Source organism: Aulonocara sp. 'chitande type north' Nkhata Bay, linkage group LG14, assembly GCF_057382095.1.
Source record: "Aulonocara sp. 'chitande type north' Nkhata Bay isolate Kocher_YH1m ecotype deep benthic linkage group LG14, A_spYH_male_GT1.1, whole genome shotgun sequence".
In the NCBI taxonomy this organism is placed as follows: domain Eukaryota; kingdom Metazoa; phylum Chordata; class Actinopteri; order Cichliformes; family Cichlidae; genus Aulonocara; species Aulonocara sp. 'chitande type north' Nkhata Bay.
The window spans coordinates 20791943-20813822 of record NC_141357.1 but is presented as its reverse complement, the minus strand read 5'-3'; the positions used below and the strand labels follow the sequence as shown (position 1 = coordinate 20813822).

Sequence of the window (21880 nt, the reverse complement as noted above, 5' to 3'; positions counted from 1 at the left end):
AGTAAGCTCGACCTAGCAGGCATACTTGTGCATGTTTCTCTGTACTCGCACTACATTGGTCAGAAAAGTAGGAGGACCCAGCAGCGAGTACACAGCAGCCTACTGTCCACTGTTGTGCTCGGTGTCTATTTTTTTTTTTTTTGGGTAGGCTGATGTAATGTGACCACACATTAAATAAATGAAGTGGCATCGTCGTGAGCGGAGCAGGTCAAGTTTAGACGTGTCGGCAGAGGGTGAGGTTTAAAGTTTGCACGCTGATTTGGTTGACGGTTTGCCGTCACGTCTCCTGTCGGTTTCGATAGTCTGTGAAGAGCATGTGAAGCGAGCTGCTCGGACATGGAGACGCTCTCGGAGACCAAAAACTTGGAGGACTGCTTCGGCAGGACGTTTTCCGCTCTCACCGTCGATGATGTGTACAAGATAGCCAAAGTGATCGGCACCGATGTGGAGAAACTCATCGACGGTTACGGCAAAGAGAGCGCTGAGGGTCTAGTACCGAAGATAGTGAAAGTGCTGGAGCTGCTGGAGAGCTTCGCGTCGAGGAACCACGCTCACAAACTGAGGGAAGAGGAGCTTCTGAAGACCTTCGAGACCATACAGCTGCAACAGCAGAAGAAACGCGGGGGGAAGGAAAACGACGAGGCCAACGATAAAAACGAGATACGGGTGAGAGACGTGGGGGATTTTCAGTCACACCACCATTTTGTAAATAATACAACGGCGCCTGTGCGTGTTACTCACCGAGTGTGCGTCTCTGTGTTATAACAGCAGGTTAATGGAGCTGTTTGACAACGAGTCTGATGTATTTCGAGGTGATTTTGCGCCGTTTGGGTAACCTACATGCTACTGCTCCCAACTGTAGTGAAAACGTAGCTCCATAACTCTTTTTTTCTGTGATACTATGTCACTGTGAAACTAAAATTACTCTTGCATATATATTTGCATGACCTCGCGTGATATAAACCTTATAACTGCCTGTTTGATATCAATCCACCGCCACCTTTAAATACCTGAAGTTCCGCCCCGTGTCGTCAAGGCAACCACGTAGACCGACAGTTATTCTGACTCTGTAATTTAACAGTTTTCAGTGAGAATATTTAACATTGGCATAGTTTAACTTTAATTGTTATGTCCCCTGTTATATATTGTAAAATGTATTTTATAAATCACATGATGACACAGCAGTGATTTTAGCTTTAGCACTGGGAGTGTTACCACCCACACTAGAAAGAAGCTAGCTAATTAGCAGTCAGCCACTTAAGTAGCATCTTACCAGTAATCACTTGGTGTAAAGTACCACATTTAAAAGGGACTTTTCGTTAATTATAACTGTAGCTATAGAGTTATAAATGTTGAAGAACCACGTTAATACGTTCATGAGGTCATAGCATCATTTAGGAGCTTCTGCAGTACTGTACACAAGTTTTGTGCCACCTCATTTATTTATATTTTGCTTGGAAAATGCAACGATTTATTGAAACTATGTGCATACATACATGGGAATACAGTTTATAAGGTAAAAACAGAACATGTCAAATTCTAAGGAGCTCCAAAGTCAGTATTTGGATTGGCCACCTTTAGCCAACACCCAAAGCTCTGCTTTGGATCTCACACTGCTTCATGGATGTTGAGGTCCTGTGTTTGTGATCATTGTCATGCTGAAGAGTGAAGCTATGCTGGTATTGCATGATGGATCAAATTCAGATTCAACACTCTATAGGGCCTGTTGCCACTGATTTTCAGCCCAGTTCTTCTTTGTCAGTCTTTTCTCCTGTTTTCCTTCTTTAAGAATGGCCTCTTGGCAGCCACCCTTCCACTGAGAGCATATCTGATGAAGCAGCAGATTGTAGATCAAACGAAGGTTTAGATGCATCTCTCAGGTCCTGTGTCATGTCTTTTGTCAGACTATTTCTCTCTTTATTTAGTGTTTGTGCTGCCATTATATGGAAAAGCTCTGCTGTCGTGGGAAGTCAGACTTTGCTGTTTAGATGTCTCATAGCCATTAGAGAAACATCTGCAATTTATGCTTATGTGTATGGGTCTTGAGATATTTTTTATGTGCAGAGACTGGATCTCTGTGGTGTCTTGTCTAGTGTGGACCTTGAAGGGGGAGAATTCGGGATGGGGGGTTGGAGGGTGTAATGGACATACAATTGTTCTGAAATCAAGATCGACTTTGCTGTTGTCATGATGTCATGTATGTCATGGTTGAAATCAATAAAACAAAGTTGGAAAAGAAAAACATCTGCAATGACTTAACACTACACACCTGCTTGGACGCAACTGGTTAACTTGAATCCAGATTTTGAATGCTTTAGAGATTTTCTACAGCTTACATCAGATCTTTTTCCCCCTTCTAAAAATGCAATACAACCTGCTTTTGAGGTTTTAGTTTCACAGTCTGACTCCTGTCATCTCATCCAGGAACTTCAGCAGAAGGAGCAGCAGTGGAAGACGAGGTGCGAAGAGCTGCAGGTCCAGATACAGCAGCTCCAGGAAGACAGGGAGGTGCTGGAGAGCAGGCTGAGAGGCAGCCATGCACAGGAAGGTATGTATGAGGAATTATTTTTGTTGAAGTGAACTGTAATGTAAGGTATATCATAGGCTTCTAAAATCGGAACTATGTGAAAATCAGTCCCCCCCCCCCCCAAAAAAAAAACAAAACAAAACAAATTCAACATGTTATAGAAGTGCAGTAAGTGCGTGCTCTTCAAACAGGTAAATCAACCTCGAGGTCTTGTGGTTATGTTGGTTTTTTTACTTCATTCTAGTCTGTAAATGTGACATCAACCAGTTCCAGTAAATATTTAAAGCAGTGGGTTAACCATCATACTCTCTGAGGCTGAAACCAGTCCAACTGGCCATCGCTGTGTGTATAGTGCAGTTATTTTTGCTGGCTGAAGTTCATAGTTGTGAAAGTGTTCAGAAAAAGCAAACATCAAAATTAAACCCTGACAACAACCTGAACAATTACTCTGTACACTATAAAAATTAAACAGCAGAGAGATACGATCAATAGTCTTTTAAACATAATATACAGTAAGGCTCCAGTTTTTGCGTACTGGCAGATAAACTCATGCCGTCTTAACTTTGTGATTTATTTGACAGGACGCCCTGAGGCAGGTGAACGTGACTATTCATTTCATGTAGTAAAAGTGAAATGGCTGTTTGGCCACTGAGGTTCACCGCAAATATGCTTTCAGTTATTTCAGTTTTGATGAAAGGTCACAGAGTGTAAGGGTTAAAAAGAAATGTTATTATTATCTGCTCATTTTTACTGCTGGGTGAACTACATGAAACTCATTTGCTGAATTGTTGGCATCATTTGAGAGATGCACTTCTCAGAATCTGTTAATGTGAAAGCAAAACTATTTGCAAAGCAAGATAACAGTAGATGCAAGCAAGAGATACTGTCTGTGCTCTGAAATCTCAAGTCTCTGTAGAATGAATCAAGATTACGTGCAGCGTGCTGTCCTCGTGCACATTGACACAAATGGGATCAAGGTATTAAGCTCGTGTAATGTTGAGGTCTTGTGGTAATTACTTATGCTGACTTTTGTCTTTCGATATTATTTAGTGCAGATTTTCTTAGAAAGAGTTTGGGCTCATGAGTTTATTACATTTTAGATGACACGAGTAAGCTATTATGAGCATTAGCAACAATAAAACACAGGTTAAATGTTAAATCCAATTTGAATGAGCGTAAGCTATGAAATTATGAAGACAAAGAGGGACAAAAGTAGTTAAAAAAGTAGCTACACAAAGTTGATACACTTTGTGAATTTGTGTGTGTGTGTGTGTGTTAGACCGTGTTCAGCGGCAGGAGCGTGAGGTGATGCTAAAGCTGAAGGAGGTGGTGGATAAACAAAGAGATGACCTGAGGGCCAAAAGCCAGGAGATAACTACCATCACCAAAGAGGTGGAGGCGGTAAGGAGACATACGATATAATTCACTCTTAACCTTTTTTCATTCTTTCTTTTTAGGAGGCTGATAGATTAACTTTCTTAGATATTTTCTCGTTTTCGGACCACTCTGTGTAAACTCTATAGAGATGGTTGTGTGGGAAAATCCCAGCGGATCAGCAGTTTCCGAGAAACTCAGTGCAGCCCATCTGGCACCAACAACCATGCCCGTTCAAAGTCACTTAAATAACCTTTCTTTCACATTCTGCCGCTCAGTTTGAACTTCAGTTTTTGCCATGTGATCAGCTGATTAGATCTTTGTTTAAACAAGCAGTGCTTAAAAGGTATACCTTATAAAGTGGCTAGTGTGTCTATCTATTTTTGATAACATTATAAGCTTTGACATTTCTGTTGTGATGTTCCACTTACAAATATTTTAGTGACCTAGAGTAACAAGTTTGACTGCTGCAGAGGCCTTGAGGCAGATGATTCCCATGGTGACAATGGAAACTAATCTAAAGATGGAGCTGGGTCGGGTTAACTCTTCACTGAAGAATAACGACTGAAAACATCTTTAATTTAATCAAAACATTTTATCATTTCTTTTAAAGGGAAAGGAAATAGTAGAAGTATAAATAAACAAACATTAAAATATATTGGCTCGGTCACTTGAGAATTAAGATGAAAACATGTATGAAGTGCAGCCCTTAAATAATAAAAAGTGTTCTTTGTCCATGTGGATCACAAGGTTACACTCAATCAGATTTATGGCTGCAAGTTGTGTTTCCTTACAGACTTTCTGACTTTTCTCATGGAAACAGTAGCATTTTTTTCATTATTCTCAAACCCTGTTTTATGTATTGTGTTATTTCTATATATATCATACATACTCACATACACAGTCGTGGAGTCATGTGTCGCACAGCAACACAAGAGAACTTGCATCATGTAAACCGCTCTAACGGAGCCACTGGAAGGCAGAAAGTGTGCTAACTGTCAGGAAAAGAGGGCAGGGATTATCCGCACAGTTACTGCTTGATGATTTAAGCTGCACTTTAGACAAGTCAGGGCACTGTTTTCATCTTGGTACAGCCACAGTGTGGGTGTGTGCTATTGTGTGAGTGTTTGCACGTGGCTGTATGTGTGTCAGGGCATGTATACCACATGATTTAAATAGCGGCCATAACTGGGTGTGTTTGTTAATGCTTGGCGTTTTGCACCCAATCAGCTGACTTTTAAACAGAAAGAAAAACTCACTTCATGGTCAACTGGGGGAAGTAAAAGAGTTGGCTTTGATTTGGTTAACCAAGGAGTATTTTTTATTTTATTTTAAATAATGCCTATTTTTTAATCCTTTATATTAAGGCAGAGTAATCTTATATACCACATTTCCAATTTCCATTTTTGTGGGTCAGCCTTGGTTCATTGATTTAGCCATAAGCTGTGTTTATAACTGTCTGCAGTACTGCTCATGATGCAAATTTGTAAATCATATATATATGTGTATGTTTATGTGTGTGTGTGTGTGTAGCTTCAGGAGCAGCTGGAGCGCTTTATGAAAATGAATGCAGAGTTGCGACACAAGCAGAATGTTTTGCAGGCCCAGCTGAAGAGCACCGTGGAGAGGAAGGCCGACATGGAGGCCGACCTGAAGGAGAAAAACAAAGAAATAGAAAACCTCCAAGCACAGCTCGACAGAACCAACAGCAACACGCCGGTATGCACACCTTTCACACTGGATACGACAGATATGTTTCTTTACTTTCCCGCATATTAAATAAGATGCTTCTTAGAGATACCTTAATATTTACTTAAGGCCTTAAAAGAGAAATCTGTGAACTTTGGACTCCAACGTCACTCTAGAGTGTTTAGAGAGTTTAAGCTTGCACTGTTGATCAAATAACTGCTGCTCTTTGCTGAATCAGCTTTGTGGTTGAATTAATCTGTTGATCACTGTTTGTTGTCCCGTCAGTCCCGACCAAGTCAAACAGCACAGGAGCCAAAGAAAAAGCCAACATCCGATCAGAAGGATCCCGATCAGCCATGCTTCACCAAGAAGGAGGTGCGCGACATCCTTTTCGAGAGGAACGAGCTAAAAACCAACCTCTTCCTGGTGCAGGAGGAGCTCAGCTACTATCAGAGGTGGGTTTTCTTGTTTGGGTGCGTGTGTTCTTGTTTTAGTTGATGGTCATGGTGCCAGTGAAGTTGTCTACACGCTGAAAGGACTGTATGTGTCTGCAGGGAAATACTGAACGAGGAGAGGTGTCCAGGTTTTCTCTTAGAAGCTGTGCGCTCTGCCATCAAGAAAAAAAGAAAGCTCATTAAAGCCAAGATGCTTGGGATTCCTAACAACGAATGCAGCAGCAGGTATTTCTTACAGACATGATTTCTAGAACAACAATAGGAAACAATGCGCGGATTTAAAAAGATGTTCAGAAAGCGAAAGGGGTTTGAGTGACTCTGTTTTTTCCTCTGCAGTGATGAGGAAGACAGGAGTTCTCTGTTTGGCCAAACAGAAGTGGATGGAACAGTGAAACCGGCTGAGTCACGTATTCGAAACCTGTGAGTACGATGTTGGACAATCACTCCGCACTGGTCAGACTGGAAGCCAGAGTCCTGGTTTGTAAAAAGCAGCAGAACCTGGTGGTGTTTTATATTTATGTTTCGGCTTATATTAGTGCTCTTTTCGTTCCTACATGAGGTCACAGTGCTGATTAAAGCTGTCATTCGTCTCATTTCCACATCTGCTGCACATTTACTGAAACAGAATGCTGGCAAAATGAACCATAAATTAATTTTCAACAGCTTCAGCGCTTTGCACTGTTCCTGTCAATAAACATAGAGCAAATGCAATAAGAAAGTGAACCACTCAGAAAGAAAGAATAAAAGCAGAAACACTGCAGACATCACTCCATCTCCCTCGCTCTGTTAACAATGTCACCCTCCTCAGATTTTGTCAATCCCAGTCTATATTTAGCAGTAATCCCTGACTGCAGATCTGATCTCAGGCCTGTCCCTTCTGCTCTGTCGCCTGCAGCTTTGGCTTCCTGACGAGGTCAAGCAGCGGCCCGGGTCCCACCGACGTGAACAACTCCTCCTGGGAGATCATCAGAGACTCCGAGGCCAATGAGGAGGCGGAGCAGCTGAGGTCTTCCTGAACGCGTTACTGAGCACAGAGATTGAACTGAGATTTCTCCAAGTTTGACACTCAGACAACACTTTCTCCTCACCTCAGTCACAACTTCTCTGCGGTTTTTGCTCAGGGCAAAGGTTATGAGGACATTTGAATGCAGACCCAGAGCACCGCTGGAAGATAAAGAAGCGCTTTTAAACAATCCCCTCTTATTTCCTGAAGTTAAGTTTCAACCATGATTAGTTCATGTCTGATGCCTTCCCCTTTATCATGGAAGGAGAAAACAAGAGGAACATTGTGTAACTACAGTACGATATAAGAAATACTGCTATGATATTTTGTACAGGAAGACAATCATGATTTTTTTCATTCTTAGAAAAAAAATGTATTTTTGGTAATTCAGTAAAATCAGATTCAGTGTTTATATGTATTTTAAAAAAAACCAAAGACATAGTTTGAGTTTTAAATAGATATAATTATCTACTTTAATAGTACATAAAGCAGTAAATTAAGTTCTGCTCATTTTATAACTCATACAAATATTTTCACAAACAATTACAATCTAACTCATACCTCAGTGAGGGAATTTTAAAGCCATGTGGTTACTCTATGTTTAACCTCCTAGGACCTGGCGTCCACATATGTGGACATCACATTTTGGGTTATTTAGACCAAAATACTCAATTTTGCTCTACAAGGGCCTGATATCCACTCACGAGGACATTATACTGCTACTGTTCTATCAAAATTTTAAATGAATATCCTCATATGTGGCTCTTATTTTTCTTAAAAACAAAAATAAAGAAAAAAAAATCTGGTAATTCTTTGTTTTTACATTCATCGGGCCCCAATATGTCCAAATATCAAAGAGAAACTAAAAATGCATGCCGTGGAAGAGTTCAGGTCTTAGGAGGTTAAATGATCTGAAGCACTTCTATGCACAAGGAAACAGAAAAGTGAGTGCAGTGCAGGTTAGGAGAGTGCATCTTAACCCCATAAGCCTTATTTTAGTGCTCGTAGTGTAAAAATCAATCAATCATGTATCAGTATTCGGGTATTTGATGGTGGTGCCCTAAACGTGTGCTTTCAGCACCACCACTTTAAATTAACCCCTCTGTTCCCTCTAAATGTAGTAGAAACTACTCAGGCAGGCCAGTGGCATGTGTAAAGGGAGAATGAATGAACATTGAGTAAAGCCACCTTCTCCTGACATCCTTTGTGGGCAATTTATTTTTGTAAGCATCTTTGTAATGGAGCATTTTCTTTGTTTGTTTTTATGATGTAAACACATTTAAGGTGTTATTTGCCGTCTGAGTGAATTTTATTATAAAACAACTGAAAAATGTGTGACATTGAGATTTCAATAAAAACATCTATTAAACAGAGAATATATTTACAAAAGTGAAACAATCTCAGTTCATTTTTTTTACCCTCATAAGAAAAGGAACAAAGAATGCTGAATAAGCTTTCACTGGATCTCAAATTGATCACATGGGCATCTTTTCACCGACTTTCACGACTTATAAGGAAGACAAAGGCTTCCTTCATCATCTCCTGTAAGACCTACTGCAATAGATTCTGACAAAAGGGTGACCATCAGTACGTGTGTGTTTGTTCGTACGCGCCCCATCGTTGTGTACGGCGAGTTTTGTGTGTTAGTGTTCGACCATCTTTAAAAAGCTCTTGTGTCTGGCTGAATAGAAGGAAGTGGCTCTGACTTCCCCAGGAAATGGGAAGAGGAAACCTGGGGGCTTCGACCTCTCTGGCTATGCTGGAGCCACAAGACGACTCACCGGACAGAAAGAGAGAGGGAAGGGTGGAGGGAGGCTGAGAGATAGGTACTGCCCCTCGTTTTTCTCCCCTCGAGTTGAGACAAAGACAAGTTGGGAGCAGAAATAAAGACGGGAATATATTTGTCCCTGGTTGTGCTTTCAGATTGGAGATGAAGCTTCTCCTCAGAGCTCTCAGTGCTCTGCTCTGCTTCTCGCTGGCCTGCGCTCACACTCTGGATCCTGCTGGGAAGAACGTCTGCCAGAATATAAGGTAAACTCCAGCTTTTCCTTCACTCGCACATACTGGCTTTTGAGTCTTAAGTGGCAACAGCGGGTTACCGAATTAACATTTTTGGCGGCCTTCGTCTGGCTTTGAGTTCTTGTGATGAATATTAGTGCCATGAGATTGTACTGTTGGCTTGTGGGTTGTGTGGCCCGTCCTTCTTTAGGATGACATGGCTGAATGCAGGCACTGGAGTGTTTTTTCTACTAAGGTTTCAGATTTATCAAGCTGATTTGATGATGTCTGTAATTCTTAGGGATCCCTCTAACCTGTTCTGTTGCCTTGGATGGCGCCAGGAGGGAAAAGAGTGCACAATACGTAAGTTCTAGTATTCTAATGATTATTATTCCTATGCTGTTACCACTTCTACATTGGCTTTGTTTTCTCTTTGTGTTTGTGTGCAGCTGTATGTGAGGGTGAGCAGGCCTGTTTGAAGGGTGAGATCTGTTTATATCCTGGATTATGTCGCTGCCCACCTGGCTACTATGGTGCTGAGTGCAAAACCAGTGAGTTAAAACGTCCATTCGTTGTAGAAGAAATAAGAAAAATAACAATATAAAAACATTATAGTGTTGATAATTACTATATTTTAGTCTAGTAATAGCTCTTTATGTACTCACTGGTGTGTTGTTTCTAGACTGTCCTCTTGAGTTCTGGGGTCCAGACTGCCGTCAGATATGTAAGTGCTATCCTAACGGGCGCTGTCATCCAGCCACTGGCGAGTGCACCTGCCACCCACTCCGTTGGGGCCCACTATGCAAGCAAACCTGCAGGTGTTCCCGGCACGGGCGCTGCCACCCCATCCACGGAAACTGCACCTGCGACACCAGCTATTCAGGTTCAACCTGTGCCAAACCGTGCCAGTGTGATATCGGTGGGTCTGTAGGCCCCAGCTGTGACCAGCAGACAGGCAAGTGTCAGTGCCACAAGGGGCACTGGGGGATGAGGTGTACAAACCCGTGCGACTGTAACCAGTCCCCGTGTAATCAGCGCAATGGTGTGTGCGAGTGCAAGCCTGGCATGTGGGGAACCAGCTGTGACCTGAGTTGTAAATGTGACCTCAAACACAGCAGCTGTGACGTAATGAGTGGGACGTGTCTGTGCCACCCAGGATACATGGGCCTCTTCTGCAACCAGCCCTGTGAAGCAGGAAAGTATGGCATTGACTGTAAAAGGAGGTAGGTTTCAATGTGTGTGTGTCTGTGTCTCTGTTTGTTTGTGTGTATATCATGTTTACATATCTTTGTGGGGACCAAAAATTGAAAGCTTGCTATACTTGTGGGGACCAACAACCCCTATGAGGACGAAAAACCCATCCCCATGTGTTCGAAGGCATTTGTGAGACTTAAAATGTGGATTTAGTGTCAGGGTTAGGGGTAGACATTCATTTTTGATGGTTAGGGTAAGTAGCTAGGGAAAGGGTCATATCAATTAGATGTCCCCACAAGGATATAAAAACACGACTGTGTGTGTGTGGAAAGAAAGGTGGATACACGTGAATGTGTGTGTTCTCACTGCTGAACTTTATCCCTTGTCTTCAGTTGTGGTCACTGTAAAGACAACCAGCTTTGCTCTCTGATCGATGGCACATGTGCAGCCTGTGAGCCGGGCTGGAACGGTACGCGATGCGACCGCCCATGTTCATCTGGTTTCCATGGTGATGGCTGCAAAGAAGGGTGTCCACGATGCAGGAACAATGAACCCTGTGACCCAAAAACTGGGTTGTGTCAGAGTTGTGATCCCGGATGGACTGGACCCAGGTGCGCGCGCATATTTTGGGGAAACATTAGCAACAATACATAAAAATTTACACTATTTACAACTAACTGCTTTACAAAGTACATTACGAGTCATTATTTTTCACCTTTTTTTGGTGCGTTTTTACACTTTGACATAATCAAAGCAATTAATAGGTAAAAGGAAAGAATTAGCTTTCAAATTAAAACCTTATTTCCAAAAAAGTAGGACGCGTGATGATTTGCAGATCTCATAAACTCACATTTTAGTCACAGTAGAACATAGAAAATGCAATTTAAAGAAAAATATTTACACATTTTTGATTTGATGGTAGCAACACATCTCAAAAATGTTGTGAAAGGGTCATGTTTACGGCTTTGCAGCATCCCTCATGTCTGTTTTTAATGCAGTGCTGTCTGAAGGCTCGAAGATCACGGGTTTTGATTTTTGGTAGTGTCCCTTGCACACAGAGATTTCTCCAGATTCTGTATTGTAGATAAAAAATTAGTCAAAGCTGAAGTTGTTCCACAAGTTAATGGCTCAATTTTTTTGAACCTCTGTCCATCTTTACTTCTGAGTTTTTTGGGAATTGGGGTTCTAAATATACAGAAATGCTAAAATGTAATAACTGGCTACTTAATCACTGTGTTATTTTAAAAAAAAGAATAAAAATGATCAGCGGCCTGCACCTCACTGGTCTTAGGAAGCATCCTGTGATCAGTGTGGTTCATATGCTTTAGCTCAAACTGAAAAATCAATCAATCAGTAAATTGTCTGTCTGTCACAGATTATAGTTATTTTTGTCAGAAGCTCCATTGTCATCCTGTGGTGTGATCTGGGGACTGAAAACACTTCCGTACTTGTGCATACAGCTGTTCGTGGGAGGCTCTGACGTCCGTGAGTTGGCTGTCAAAGCGCATTTCACTGACTAGAGACATAATCAGAAAGTCAGACCCAGAAGACAAGAGATGATTTGAGTTTAACAAAAAGAGATGAATCTGCTAAAAAGTCCAAGTTATTCACTGCTTACAACTGTACTGCAGTCTCTTGAACATGACGGATTCAAAGAGTTGCTTGGAAGAGTTAAAACTTATGGATTAAGTTGCCTAAAGATGCAAAATTAATAAAATGATCCATGTGGTAAAACATGAGCACTGCTTATGACACTTAAGCTCAAAAACAGTCTGCTTACAGAGGATGGAAAGTTTGTACCGCCAACAGTGTAAGTGTTAGTAATCTCTGTCCTCGTTTTTCTGTCCTCGTCCAGGTGTCAGGAGCGCTGCCTTAACGGGAGGTTTGGAGACGCCTGCCTCTTGACGTGTAGTCCTTGTTTTCATGGCAACTGCCATCATGTGACAGGAAAATGTGTCTGTGCGCCAGGCTTCCAGGGAGAGAGGTGAGAAAATTAAAGCATTGCTTACTGTTGGATAGACTTACTGTTGCAGATGCAGCTTTTATCAAAGGTTAAGATTTTAAATAGTTAAACTGCACTCCCAGATCAGTTAAAGACTGTGTTTAACTGACAATCCAGCAATTTAGAAACTTACAATTAACCTAATTAGTTGTGGGATGTTCCAAAAGGTGGTAGCATTGCAGAAGTTTTCTAGTCACACCAACCATGGTAAAAAAATGAAACTAACTACCTTCATGACTTGGATGTCCTTTACATTATCCAACCATATATTGCCCACTGGTGTAATCGCAGTCAAGGTTTCAATTAATAAAACTACATTGAACTCTTTTTCAAGAAGCCTTCAAATTTAAATTTTTTCTGATTTCACTCTTTCTCTTGCCCTGAGTGTACGATCTGAGGTTAGTAGGTTAAAACATGGAAAACGTGGCCCCTTTAACTTTCTTCTCTGTGATGCTTGTACGTCATCGTTATGTGTTCACCCAGTACTAAAATAAAATCTTGATTTAACTTTCTTACTCACTGTGACTCATGGATGTTTCCAGCTGTAACAACAGCTGCCCTGCCCTCCGGTTTGGCTTCAACTGTTCTTCTGTCTGCGACTGCGGTGAGGGGGTGGCCTGCGACTCTGTGACCGGAGCCTGTCCTAACAGTACGTCCATCCATCCACTCAGTTATCTGTCAGTTTTGTGTATAAATGTGTACATTAGTGTGTCTTGTACTTTCCCTTACATGTTTGTGTTTGTGTGTGTGTTTGAATGACAGGTTACAGAGGTGCTGTGCTTGCGGGTGTGCTGGTTCCTTTGCTCCTGTTGCTTCTTGCTGTAGTTTGCTGCTGCTTGTGTTGTGGAGGACGCCCGGCTGGTGACAGAGACAAAGACAGGTCAGCAGCTACCTTTCTTTTAGGCATTTTATCTTCACTTTGCATAGACGGTAAAACATGGAAAGCAGGCTACGTTTATCATTCTATATACCGGTAACTTTACATGATTTCTTTTGGTCGTAGTACAACTGTTGCTGATGGCGGCTTCTTGGTTCGGATGAAGTATCACGTTTATAGCGTCCTGGCAAACATTGGCGCTGCCCTGCCGTGTATCTCTGCCTGGTCCTCTGGCCTGCCTCGTGTCACCGGTCAGTCTTGCCACTCACAGTGCTCACAGTGTAATGCAACTATTGTATACAAACTTCATAAAAGTACAAAAAAGACTATTTTAATCATCATTAAGATTTGAATTCTTTTAAAATGTCTACTGTGTGCATGAATTATGACCAGAAGCTGTGATATTTAGTTCTATTATTATTATTCTTTTTAAATTAATCTGCTTTCTATGTCTCATGTAAACACACACAGTGTCACACCATGACCCTGAGCTGACCTTCAACCACAGCTTCATTGAGCCTCCTTCCTCTGGCTGGGTGACGGAGGGATCGTCCTTCGACAGCGATGAGGAGACGGGAGAGGCTCTTTACTGCGTCCCTCCAATGGAAGGTAGAGGCAAAAATAAAGTTCACCAGTTAACAAAGTTTATAGTGCCCTCTTTTGGTGCAAGGTAGAACTGCCACTTTTAAAAACTCTTTCTGGCACTGGTTGATGTTTTGCTCTGTTTCTGTTAGACATCCCGGCTGTGGCGGGCGGTGAGTTCCAGGAGATGAGCTCAAAGTGTAACATGTTCTTAGACCCATCGGGCTTCAGCAGCGAGGACATCTCCTCACCCTTTAACATCCCTCGCACCTCCAGCATTGCCAAGGCCAAGCGGCCATCCGTCTCATTTGCTGAAGGCACCCGCTTCAGCCCCAAAGAGAGGCGTGGCTCTGCTCAGGACCCTTGTGCTCTCCCTCGCAGCAAACCCAAATCATCCTGGGGGGTTTTGATGCTATCGGCCCTGCAAAGTCAGGGAAGCACAGCTAGAACTGGGGAGGGGAACGGACTTGAGGGCGAGAAGGAGAAAGATGGAGTGGATGTGACCGACAGTCAGGAGTTAAACTGTGAGGAGGCTGACCAGGAAGTAGACAGAACCCCATCAAGGTCCACCCTGCAGGTTCCTGGAGCATCAGGACGGAGACGGACTATGTCTAACACAGCTGCTCATAAAGGGACATCGTCCGCCTCTGATGCTCAAGAAGGGGGCTCTCATAAGGTCACCACTGTGTATGTGACGGTGGGTAAGGCGGGTAAGCCCATCACAAAAACAGAGCCGAGCTCTGAGGGCCCCGTTCAGGCGATGCTGCGAAGACTGGGCAGCCTCCAGAGGCAAAAAGAGCAGGAGTCTGGCAGGCCTAAGCCGAAGGGGAGTGAAGGCATCATCAAACCACCCAGGAAGAAGCTGGGAGCTCGGGCGGCTGTTTGGGAGCAGGGAGGACCGTCTACAAGGGAGGCTGGAGTTTGTAAGCCAATCAGGAGGAAGCACTCCTCCCACAACTCCTCTGATGCAGCTGGGTCGAATGGCACACTGCCAATAGAGAGTGGCACTCCAAAACGGCCGCTGTCGTCCATTTTAAAGAGCGTGCCTGAAGTGGCGTCAGCCGACTCGGGGTCTAATCTGCGGGCCGAAGGAGACGAAAGGCAGCACGCTGCCTCGCATCATGAAGAACAAATTGAGAGCTCCTACCGGACTCTGAGACCCGTGGGAGATGGCACAAGCCCCATTGAAATCATCACCAACGAAGGAGCGGCGGTCAGTATGACTGATGAACCCTGGTACGAAAATGTCCAGATCAAAAACTCGTGACCTCTGAGAAAACGGGTCAGCAGGACTGATCGAAAAACAGCCGCATGTTTGTTATCCTGCAGTTATAACTGAACAATGGGGAAAGCTTCTCTGAGAGATTTGTGCAGCTGCAGCTCACATGACTGAAATAACAGAGAAATTGTGATTTTAAAAATAGCAACCGTTAATGAAATTTCAAACAACAGATGGAACAAGAAAATAGGGTGTTTTCTAACAAGAACGCTACACAGTCCGTTGTTGCCTTGGTGTTGTTCCCACACTGTAACCCATGTTTCCCCAGTACCATGACCCTGAACTGACCGATCATGCTGTTATGAATTTTTATCTTTGTAACTTAGTTTTTCTTCAGGCCTTTTCAATACTCACTAAACATATTTTCCCTAAACCTATAACCAAGTGTTTCTGGCTTAACCTAAAAACAACTGCAACTGAAAACTGAAACTACTCTTTTTAGTATTATTTTAATCTAAGCCTAAAAATCTAAATATTTACTTTTACATTAGCACAAACTTACAGTCTTGTGGGTGAAAGTCCTGCATTTAGACTTTCATTAGCCAACAGCTTTAGGAGCAACATCAGCTGGGTCCTGGGTTTGAATCCATTGGCTGTTTTGGGGCCTTTCTGTTCTCTCTGGGTACTCTGAGTCCCTCCTGCAGCCCAAAGACATGTATGTTAGATTAATTAGTGAATCTAAATAGGCTGAAAGTGTGAATGTGTGACGATCGATGGGATTGGCTCCAGCACCCCCATGATGGATGGATGGACAGATGTAATATCTGCACCTGTTGTGCTTATATAGTCAGAAAGGATAAATGGAAGTAAAGAGTGGAAGTTTGTGGAAAAAGAAGCAGTGATGAACATCTGGGTGGGTTCCCAGAAGATAATAAAATGAGTGTGATGAACTTTTTGATTGATTTGATTGATTCAGTTAAGTGTGAGGAAAGGATCTGAGTCTGCTGCTCTGTGGATATTTTATTAGTCTTGGATGAAACTCAGGTAAGAACAGGCTGTAACAGATTGTAGTCGCGATTCACTCAGAATCAGTACATGCTTTACACATGAGGGAAAAGCCCGGCAGGGTTGTTTATTCTATCGTATAAATCAGTCAGAGAACTGGAATTGTAAAAATGTTTGTACTTCTGTGACCCGATGTTAAAGTTTCCTGCGAGTCCACAGCGCACGAACACTGCTGTGGGGTTAGAAACACATTGCTGCCCTGCTTGTGACCACTGGTGAATTAAACCTCCCCTGAAGTCTGTGTTAATATTTTATAGTATTATTATTTCACTGTATAAACATGACCGTGATTAATAAAAAGACAATAAACACTTTGGCTTTTGTAGATACATTATTCAAAATACACGATAAGTAATGAATACAGTAATAATTGCAGATTAATTATCATTAACAGAGTTTAGCTTTCAGACGGATAAACGTTGCTGTCTCTGGGTCTCTCTGTTAAATGTGTTTTTCACTTTAGCTGCGTTTAATAAAGCTGACTGAAAGTCAGCCAGCTGAACTTTGGCCCTAAGCTGCATGTGGACTCTCACCGATACACCAATATTTGCTGAAGTCAGCTAGCTGTGTGTTACACTGCGCATGTTCGACACTTTTAACCCCTACCACTGCCTACTGCAGTAAAAACAACAGCTCTATTACACGCTAACTGGGTTACACTGATCAAAATAACAAACTAAAATTCTGGAAACTACTTCTTCTCTGCTCCAGGGGTGTCCGAACAGCCGAGCCAGTACTTGGCGATGGATCTGGGGTACGGAGGAACAGCAGGATCAACTCTCTTAGTCCTGATATCCACTCTGTAGTATTTATCTAGAAAACACAAAAACTCACTCAACACATGCTTACCAGTCACAGTTAGTATTCATATTGTCTGCTTTGTACACATACTATACTATTATTATAGTGTGTGGAGTAGTGGTTAAACATAAACCAGAATGACACTGAATATGACGTAAAGATTACAAACAGAAATGCACTTGGAGTAAAGTATAAAACAGAAACAATGTTAGGCATCTGTTTTTTGCTGTATGAACTATATACAGCATTAAAATGTAATGAAACTAGTGTGTGGTGAGAGAGAGCCGAGCAAGTTAGTTCCTGTTGCCTCCCCCAGCTGTCTGCCGTCTACAGCTGTGACTCAGCTCTTAGTTTATGTGCCAGCAGTGTGAAGACCAAACACACAATATTTGAACAATGATAAAATCATCATTGTTATTTAGTCATTTAACCATTATTGTACTAGCCTTCATAAGCATTGCTGTTAATAACGGCCCTGCTTTTGCTGTGAGCGTGAGATATTCTTTTTCTTTAACATCCTCATCTTCCTTAAAATAGATTTGATTTGATTACAGTTCCCAGGAAACCTTGAAATAAAGACAATAACTCATGGGATATGCCTTTTCTCTTTCCTTCTGCTCTAGCTGACTTTGTAATGATTAATGTACACTCACTGATAACTTCATTAGTTAGGGGTAGAATGGTGAAGAAAGGTGATTTAGGTTCTTTTTGACTGTCGCATGGTTGTTAGTCACCTCAAGGTGCTTTAAATTGTACAGACCCTACAGCAAAACACAGAAAACCCCCAAAATTAGACAGCCCCCAGTGAGGAAGCATTTGGTAACAGTGGGAAGGAAAAACTCAATTTTAACAGGAAGAAACCTCTGGCAGAACCAGGCTCAGGGAGGGGCAGCCCTCTGCCACAAACAGATGGAGTGTTGGAGTGTGGAAGTGGCATTTTCTAAGTGCTTCGAGCTGATTGGAAGACAACAGTAACTCAAAAAAGGCACTCTTTACAGCCAAGGTATGCAGAAGAGCATCACTGAACGCTCAGCCCTTTGAAGCAGATGAACTACTGCAGCAGAAGACCGCACTGGATGCCACTTCAGCCAGCTAAAAACAGGAAACTGAGGCTAATAGAAGCTTGGGTAAACGTTGCCTAGTCTGAAACATTCAGATAGCCGGGTCAGAATTTGTTGTAAAAAAAAACATGGATCTATCCTGCCTTTTCCCAGCAGTTCAGGGTGGTGGTGGTGTCTTTGCTTACTTCAGGCCTCTCAAACACCGCCTACCTGAGTATTAATGCTGACCATGTCCATCCCTTTATGGCCACAGCAAACCCATCTTCTGATTGCTGGTTCCAGCAGGATAGCAGACCATGCCACAAAGCTCAGATCATTTCAAACTTGTTCCTTAAATATAACAACGAGTTCACTGCACTCAAATGACCACAGCCACGAGATCTCCAGGAGAACCTTTGGGATGTGGTGGATGTGCAGCCGATAAAACTGCAGCAACTGTGTGATGCTATCATGTCAATATGGACTGAAATCTACAAACTGTTGCTTAATTTAACAAAGAAAATGTTAAACTGTTCTTTTTAAATGCAATGCTTTGCTGCTTTTCTAATTTATATTACTATGAATTACAAAATAACCAATTAACCACATGTTGTAAGGCAGTGGAAATGAATGATTGAATACATTTTCAGAAACATTGTTTGATACGGTGCGTCCCATTCTGAATCTGTTACCTTCTTTGAAGAAGTAGACGGTCTGTATGGGCATCTCCCTTTGGAAGTCGTAGCCGTATCGGTCATCTCTGGAGTCATAGTTGCCTCTGTTGTTCTGGCCATAACGATCTCTCCGTCTGTCCTGGTCCCAGTCTTGATCCCACCGTCTGTCCCAGCCTTGTCCCAGCCTCTCTGCCATTTCCATCCTCCTCTCTGCCAGTCTCATACCCATTTCCATCCCTCTTTCAGCAAATTCCCGCCCCATGTTCATTCCCTGCTCAGCAAAGGAGCCCCAGGAGGGTGAACGATTTTGTCTCCGCCGACCCCACTGCTGGTTCCACTGCTGGTTCCACTGCTGGTTCCACTGCTGGTTCCACTGCTGGTCCCACTGCTGGTCTTGCTGGCTGTTGTAGCGGCGTCGCGTCGACCTCCAAGGACTGATGTAGATTCTGCCCGCCATGGCAGCATCCACTGGAGACCTGAGGCCCTTCCAGTCCTTGTTAATAAAGTGGTGCTTACTATGATGCTGAGGCACTGCAGAAGATTAAAAATAAGTTAAACCACACACACGTGTGACTCCTGTCTGCACAAATAGGTCTATAACTGCACAACTCACGGTCAGAGAAGAGCTCGCCGAAGAAACGCTCATAGTTGTTGTAGTACACATCAGTGTAGCGCCTGAAGGGAGTGGACGGAGAGCTCTCAGACATTTTGATGCACTCCTCATGAGACGGCTGGTGCAAAAACTCATACACATAATACTGGTCACCTGCAGAAAGGATGGTATGATGAGCCACTGATGTTCAGTACTACAGGAACAGCTGGAGATGTATGCAAACCAAAGCGTCTGGTTGTACCTTTGAAAAAATAGACCTTCTCTTTTCCGTGGTGGCTGTGGGCAGGAAGGGCAAACGCTGCGTCCACATGATCGGGAATCCGGTCAAAGCCAACGTTTATGTATCGGGGATAGTCATCATCCAGCACGCCATTGTCAAACCTCCAGTACTTGTTTCCCTACATGGGTAAACATCAAATTTGTAGTAGATTAGCTTTTTAAAATACTTTTAAACCTAAACGATGACATAATGTTTCCAATATTGGCTTTGCCCTTTATAAGGCAGTCATTGAAATACATGGAAATGGAAAATTTGAGTGTTATTGGAGGACATTAAAAAAGCAAACTTTTTTCAAAGTTTTTTTTACTTTTTTATAGTGCAAAGTCACTGAAGTTATCATATATGGTTCCTCACACATTTAGAGCATTTTTTTCTACAAAAGACTATAAGAATAAAATACATATTTAAAGGAGGATTTATTTTTGAACATTTTCCTGGTTTCACACTGTCAATTTTCATAAATATAACACACATATCAGAGTGCAGCCCTGCCAACCCCTGTTAGTTTTAATGCTTTAACCACAAGTGTGGGAGTAGGTACGGGGAAAAGCCAATTTCCTAAATTCAGGAAGAATTTGATTGGAAGTTTAAAATGTTCCAGGCCTTTAATGATTGGTCAGATGCAATAATGTCACATAAGCTGATCTTTGCTGATTAGCTGGGAGAAATCCATGTGTTTCTACAACCTCCCAGTGAGTCACGAGGAGGCCAATTTTCATGTCCACTTAAGTCACCAAATATGGCTCCTCGCCCAACAGTACTTTATTGTTGTGTTGAATTTTCTTTTTTTTTCTATTGTTGAATTATTATTTTTATTCTCTTAGAGCTTTTGATTTCTTTGGAGAGTTGCAAACAATTAAAGTGATCAAAATTATTAAGATAATTGGATTTGATTTGTTTTGGTTCCACCTTAAAGATGTAGGTCTTCCCCTGACAGTTGATGCGGGTGAACGCAGCATCAATGGACCCGCTGATGCCCCACACATCCTTAATGAGCTTTGGATAACCAGGGAGCACTGCCTTCTGGTCAAGTTCAAAGAAGTACTCCCCTGGAAAACAAAGCCAGAGCGATCATGCTGTTTTATTTGTTACTTTCAAACATGAGCGAGACCATGACAGAGCCTGAAAGGTTGTCTTGTAACAGATGAATTCACTCACTGACCTCTGAAAGCATAGATGGAGCCATTTTTGATCTGCATGAAGGCGTCAAAAGGTCTGCCACTGCAGACCTCAGCATCTGGGTCAGGGGCCACGGTGGTGGCTGTTGTGGCAGGAACTGTGGTCACCTCGGTTGCTGCGCTGGTCGTGATGGAGTCCTCCAATGTGTGGGTGTCTGGGTGTGTCGCACGTGTCGGCGGGATGTTAGAGACTCTCAGTCTGGTCGGTCTGGTCATTTCCAGCGTGGTCTCGGGGCGTTCTTGCGCTCTGGGATTGAAGTCCGGCGGTTGTGTAGGCCTCAGCTGGTTGCGTGCTGAACGACGTGTGGGCTGAGGCGTGCTCTCAGATTGCCCATCGTAATAATCGTCTTCAGCAAACTGAAATGTGTCTCCGCGAGCTGAGGGGGGTGTGAGAGAAATGTCAACATCCATTTTTGACCTGTGAGTTCTTAACAGAATGAATGAACCAATGAGCAGGGAGGTTTCTTACTCATCATATTGCAGGTGGATTCAAAGTCAGAGCAGCAGCTTTTGTAGTACTTGCACATGGAGTCACACTGGCACTTCTTCCGGGCGTCAAAGCCATTTTCGCAGCGGTCCAAACATGACTCTGGAGATAAAACAACATGCTTCAGTCATTCCCTCTCTCCGCTGTTTGTACCTCAGAACAAAATTCATTTCCTCCTTTGGATAATAAACGTAAATTTGATTACAGCTCCCATGAGGCTTTGACTGTATGCCAGCGGCACAGACTCATGTGATATCAAAAACTCAATCTTACAGTGAATTAGGCAATATATTAAAAGACAGTTGTAATAATTCAAAATGATTACAGTTTTGTAGATTTAACAAAGTGCTCTAAAGACTTTACTCATTTTTCCACATATTTAACAACATTTTGGAAACAAAATAATTAATTTATTATGAAAATAATCAAATGAATTGTTTTTTATTAGCTGTACTGACAATAATAAATATGTCTACTTGTTAAGCAAATTGTTTGCTAGTGCCTCAAAGTTTATGCGTCAGACATTTTAATACAACAGTTAATGAACATAATTCAACTTTTACCACCCAAATTTGTACGCAATAGGTCCCAAATCAGATCTGAAGCAGGGTCCTGAACAGAGCACAAAGCTACTCTATGAAGTCAAAAGTAGATTTTGTTAGACTCACCGTCTGAAGCCAAAGTGTCGGCGAGCAGAGCGAGCAGCAGCACAGCCCACAGGTCCATGTTGCCTCCTCTGTGTCCGAGGACAGACTGAGGAAATAATGAAGGCCTGTGTGCTCCCTATCATTGGAAGCATGTGCCAGTCACCCCACCTCCTCA

The 21880-nt window shown here is 42.5% G+C and overlaps 3 protein-coding genes and 1 long non-coding RNA gene across 8 annotated transcripts in view; 2 read left to right on the top strand and 2 right to left on the bottom strand.

The window, feature by feature from the left end:
- LOC147314501 (uncharacterized) overlaps positions 1-995 on the bottom strand; it is an 11868-nt gene extending 10873 nt beyond the window's left edge. Inside the window, exon 1 of the long non-coding RNA XR_015124671.1 lies at positions 742-995. This is a non-coding gene — a long non-coding RNA (uncharacterized LOC147314501). The remainder of the gene's footprint in view (positions 1-741) is intronic.
- Positions 75-8446, top strand: rilp (Rab interacting lysosomal protein). The gene is made up of 8 exons (XM_086261465.1): positions 75-666; positions 2425-2548; positions 3807-3928; positions 5435-5620; positions 5876-6045; positions 6145-6270; positions 6382-6465; positions 6941-8446. Exons 1-8 carry the CDS (start codon positions 337-339, stop codon positions 7059-7061), a joined length of 1263 nt encoding a protein of 420 aa, XP_086117591.1. The 5' UTR covers positions 75-336; the 3' UTR covers positions 7062-8446.
- Positions 8295-21880, bottom strand: vtna (vitronectin a). Of its 4 annotated transcripts, none has more exons than XM_086261463.1 (12): positions 21727-21880; positions 21041-21160; positions 20556-20948; positions 20303-20442; positions 19355-19511; positions 19114-19266; positions 18519-19031; positions 13616-16798; positions 13214-13423; positions 13010-13100; positions 12763-12917; positions 8295-12209 (listed from the first exon to the last, which is right to left on the bottom strand). In XM_086261463.1, exons 1-8 carry the CDS (start codon positions 21782-21784, stop codon positions 16677-16679), a joined length of 1656 nt encoding a protein of 551 aa, XP_086117589.1. In that variant the 5' UTR covers positions 21785-21880; the 3' UTR covers positions 8295-12209; positions 12763-12917; positions 13010-13100; positions 13214-13423; positions 13616-16676. The 4 variants fall into 4 exon arrangements, with proteins under 4 accessions (XP_086117589.1, XP_086117588.1, XP_086117587.1 ...); XM_086261462.1 differs by having other exon boundaries at positions 13226-13423; XM_086261461.1 differs by having other exon boundaries at positions 13010-13423.
- Positions 8563-16081, top strand: scarf1 (scavenger receptor class F, member 1). Of its 2 annotated transcripts, XM_086261460.1 has the most exons (12): positions 8563-8874; positions 8972-9079; positions 9348-9409; positions 9496-9597; positions 9729-10269; positions 10633-10851; positions 12096-12224; positions 12785-12891; positions 13005-13122; positions 13246-13370; positions 13591-13728; positions 13854-16081. In XM_086261460.1, exons 2-12 carry the CDS (start codon positions 8979-8981, stop codon positions 14966-14968), a joined length of 2757 nt encoding a protein of 918 aa, XP_086117586.1. In that variant the 5' UTR covers positions 8563-8874; positions 8972-8978; the 3' UTR covers positions 14969-16081. The 2 variants fall into 2 exon arrangements, with proteins under 2 accessions (XP_086117586.1, XP_086117584.1); XM_086261458.1 differs by having other exon boundaries at positions 8842-9079.

What these genes read in the sequence shown, in the direction of transcription:
- rilp (XM_086261465.1), top strand. Translation starts at nt 337, where the DNA reads ATGGAGACGCTCTCGGAGACCAAAAACTTGGAGGACTGCTTCGGCAGG. An exon ending in ACGATAAAAACGAGATACGG is followed by an intron (nt 667 to 2,424) that starts GTGAGAGACGTG and finishes CATCTCATCCAG; the next exon opens with GAACTTCAGCAGAAGGAGCA. An exon ending in GAGTCACGTATTCGAAACCT is followed by an intron (nt 6,466 to 6,940) that starts GTGAGTACGATG and finishes TGTCGCCTGCAG; the next exon opens with CTTTGGCTTCCTGACGAGGT.
- scarf1 (XM_086261460.1), top strand. Translation starts at nt 8,979, where the DNA reads ATGAAGCTTCTCCTCAGAGCTCTCAGTGCTCTGCTCTGCTTCTCGCTG. An exon ending in GGGAAAAGAGTGCACAATAC is followed by an intron (nt 9,410 to 9,495) that starts GTAAGTTCTAGT and finishes GTTTGTGTGCAG; the next exon opens with CTGTATGTGAGGGTGAGCAG. An exon ending in CCAGGCTTCCAGGGAGAGAG is followed by an intron (nt 12,225 to 12,784) that starts GTGAGAAAATTA and finishes GGATGTTTCCAG; the next exon opens with CTGTAACAACAGCTGCCCTG.
- vtna (XM_086261461.1), bottom strand. Translation starts at nt 21,784, where the DNA reads ATGGACCTGTGGGCTGTGCTGCTGCTCGCTCTGCTCGCCGACACTTTG. An exon ending in CGACACTTTGGCTTCAGACG is followed by an intron (nt 21,161 to 21,726) that starts GTGAGTCTAACA and finishes TTTTATCTCCAG; the next exon opens with AGTCATGTTTGGACCGCTGC. An exon ending in GAAGGTCTATTTTTTCAAAG is followed by an intron (nt 19,267 to 19,354) that starts GTACAACCAGAC and finishes TCCTTTCTGCAG; the next exon opens with GTGACCAGTATTATGTGTAT.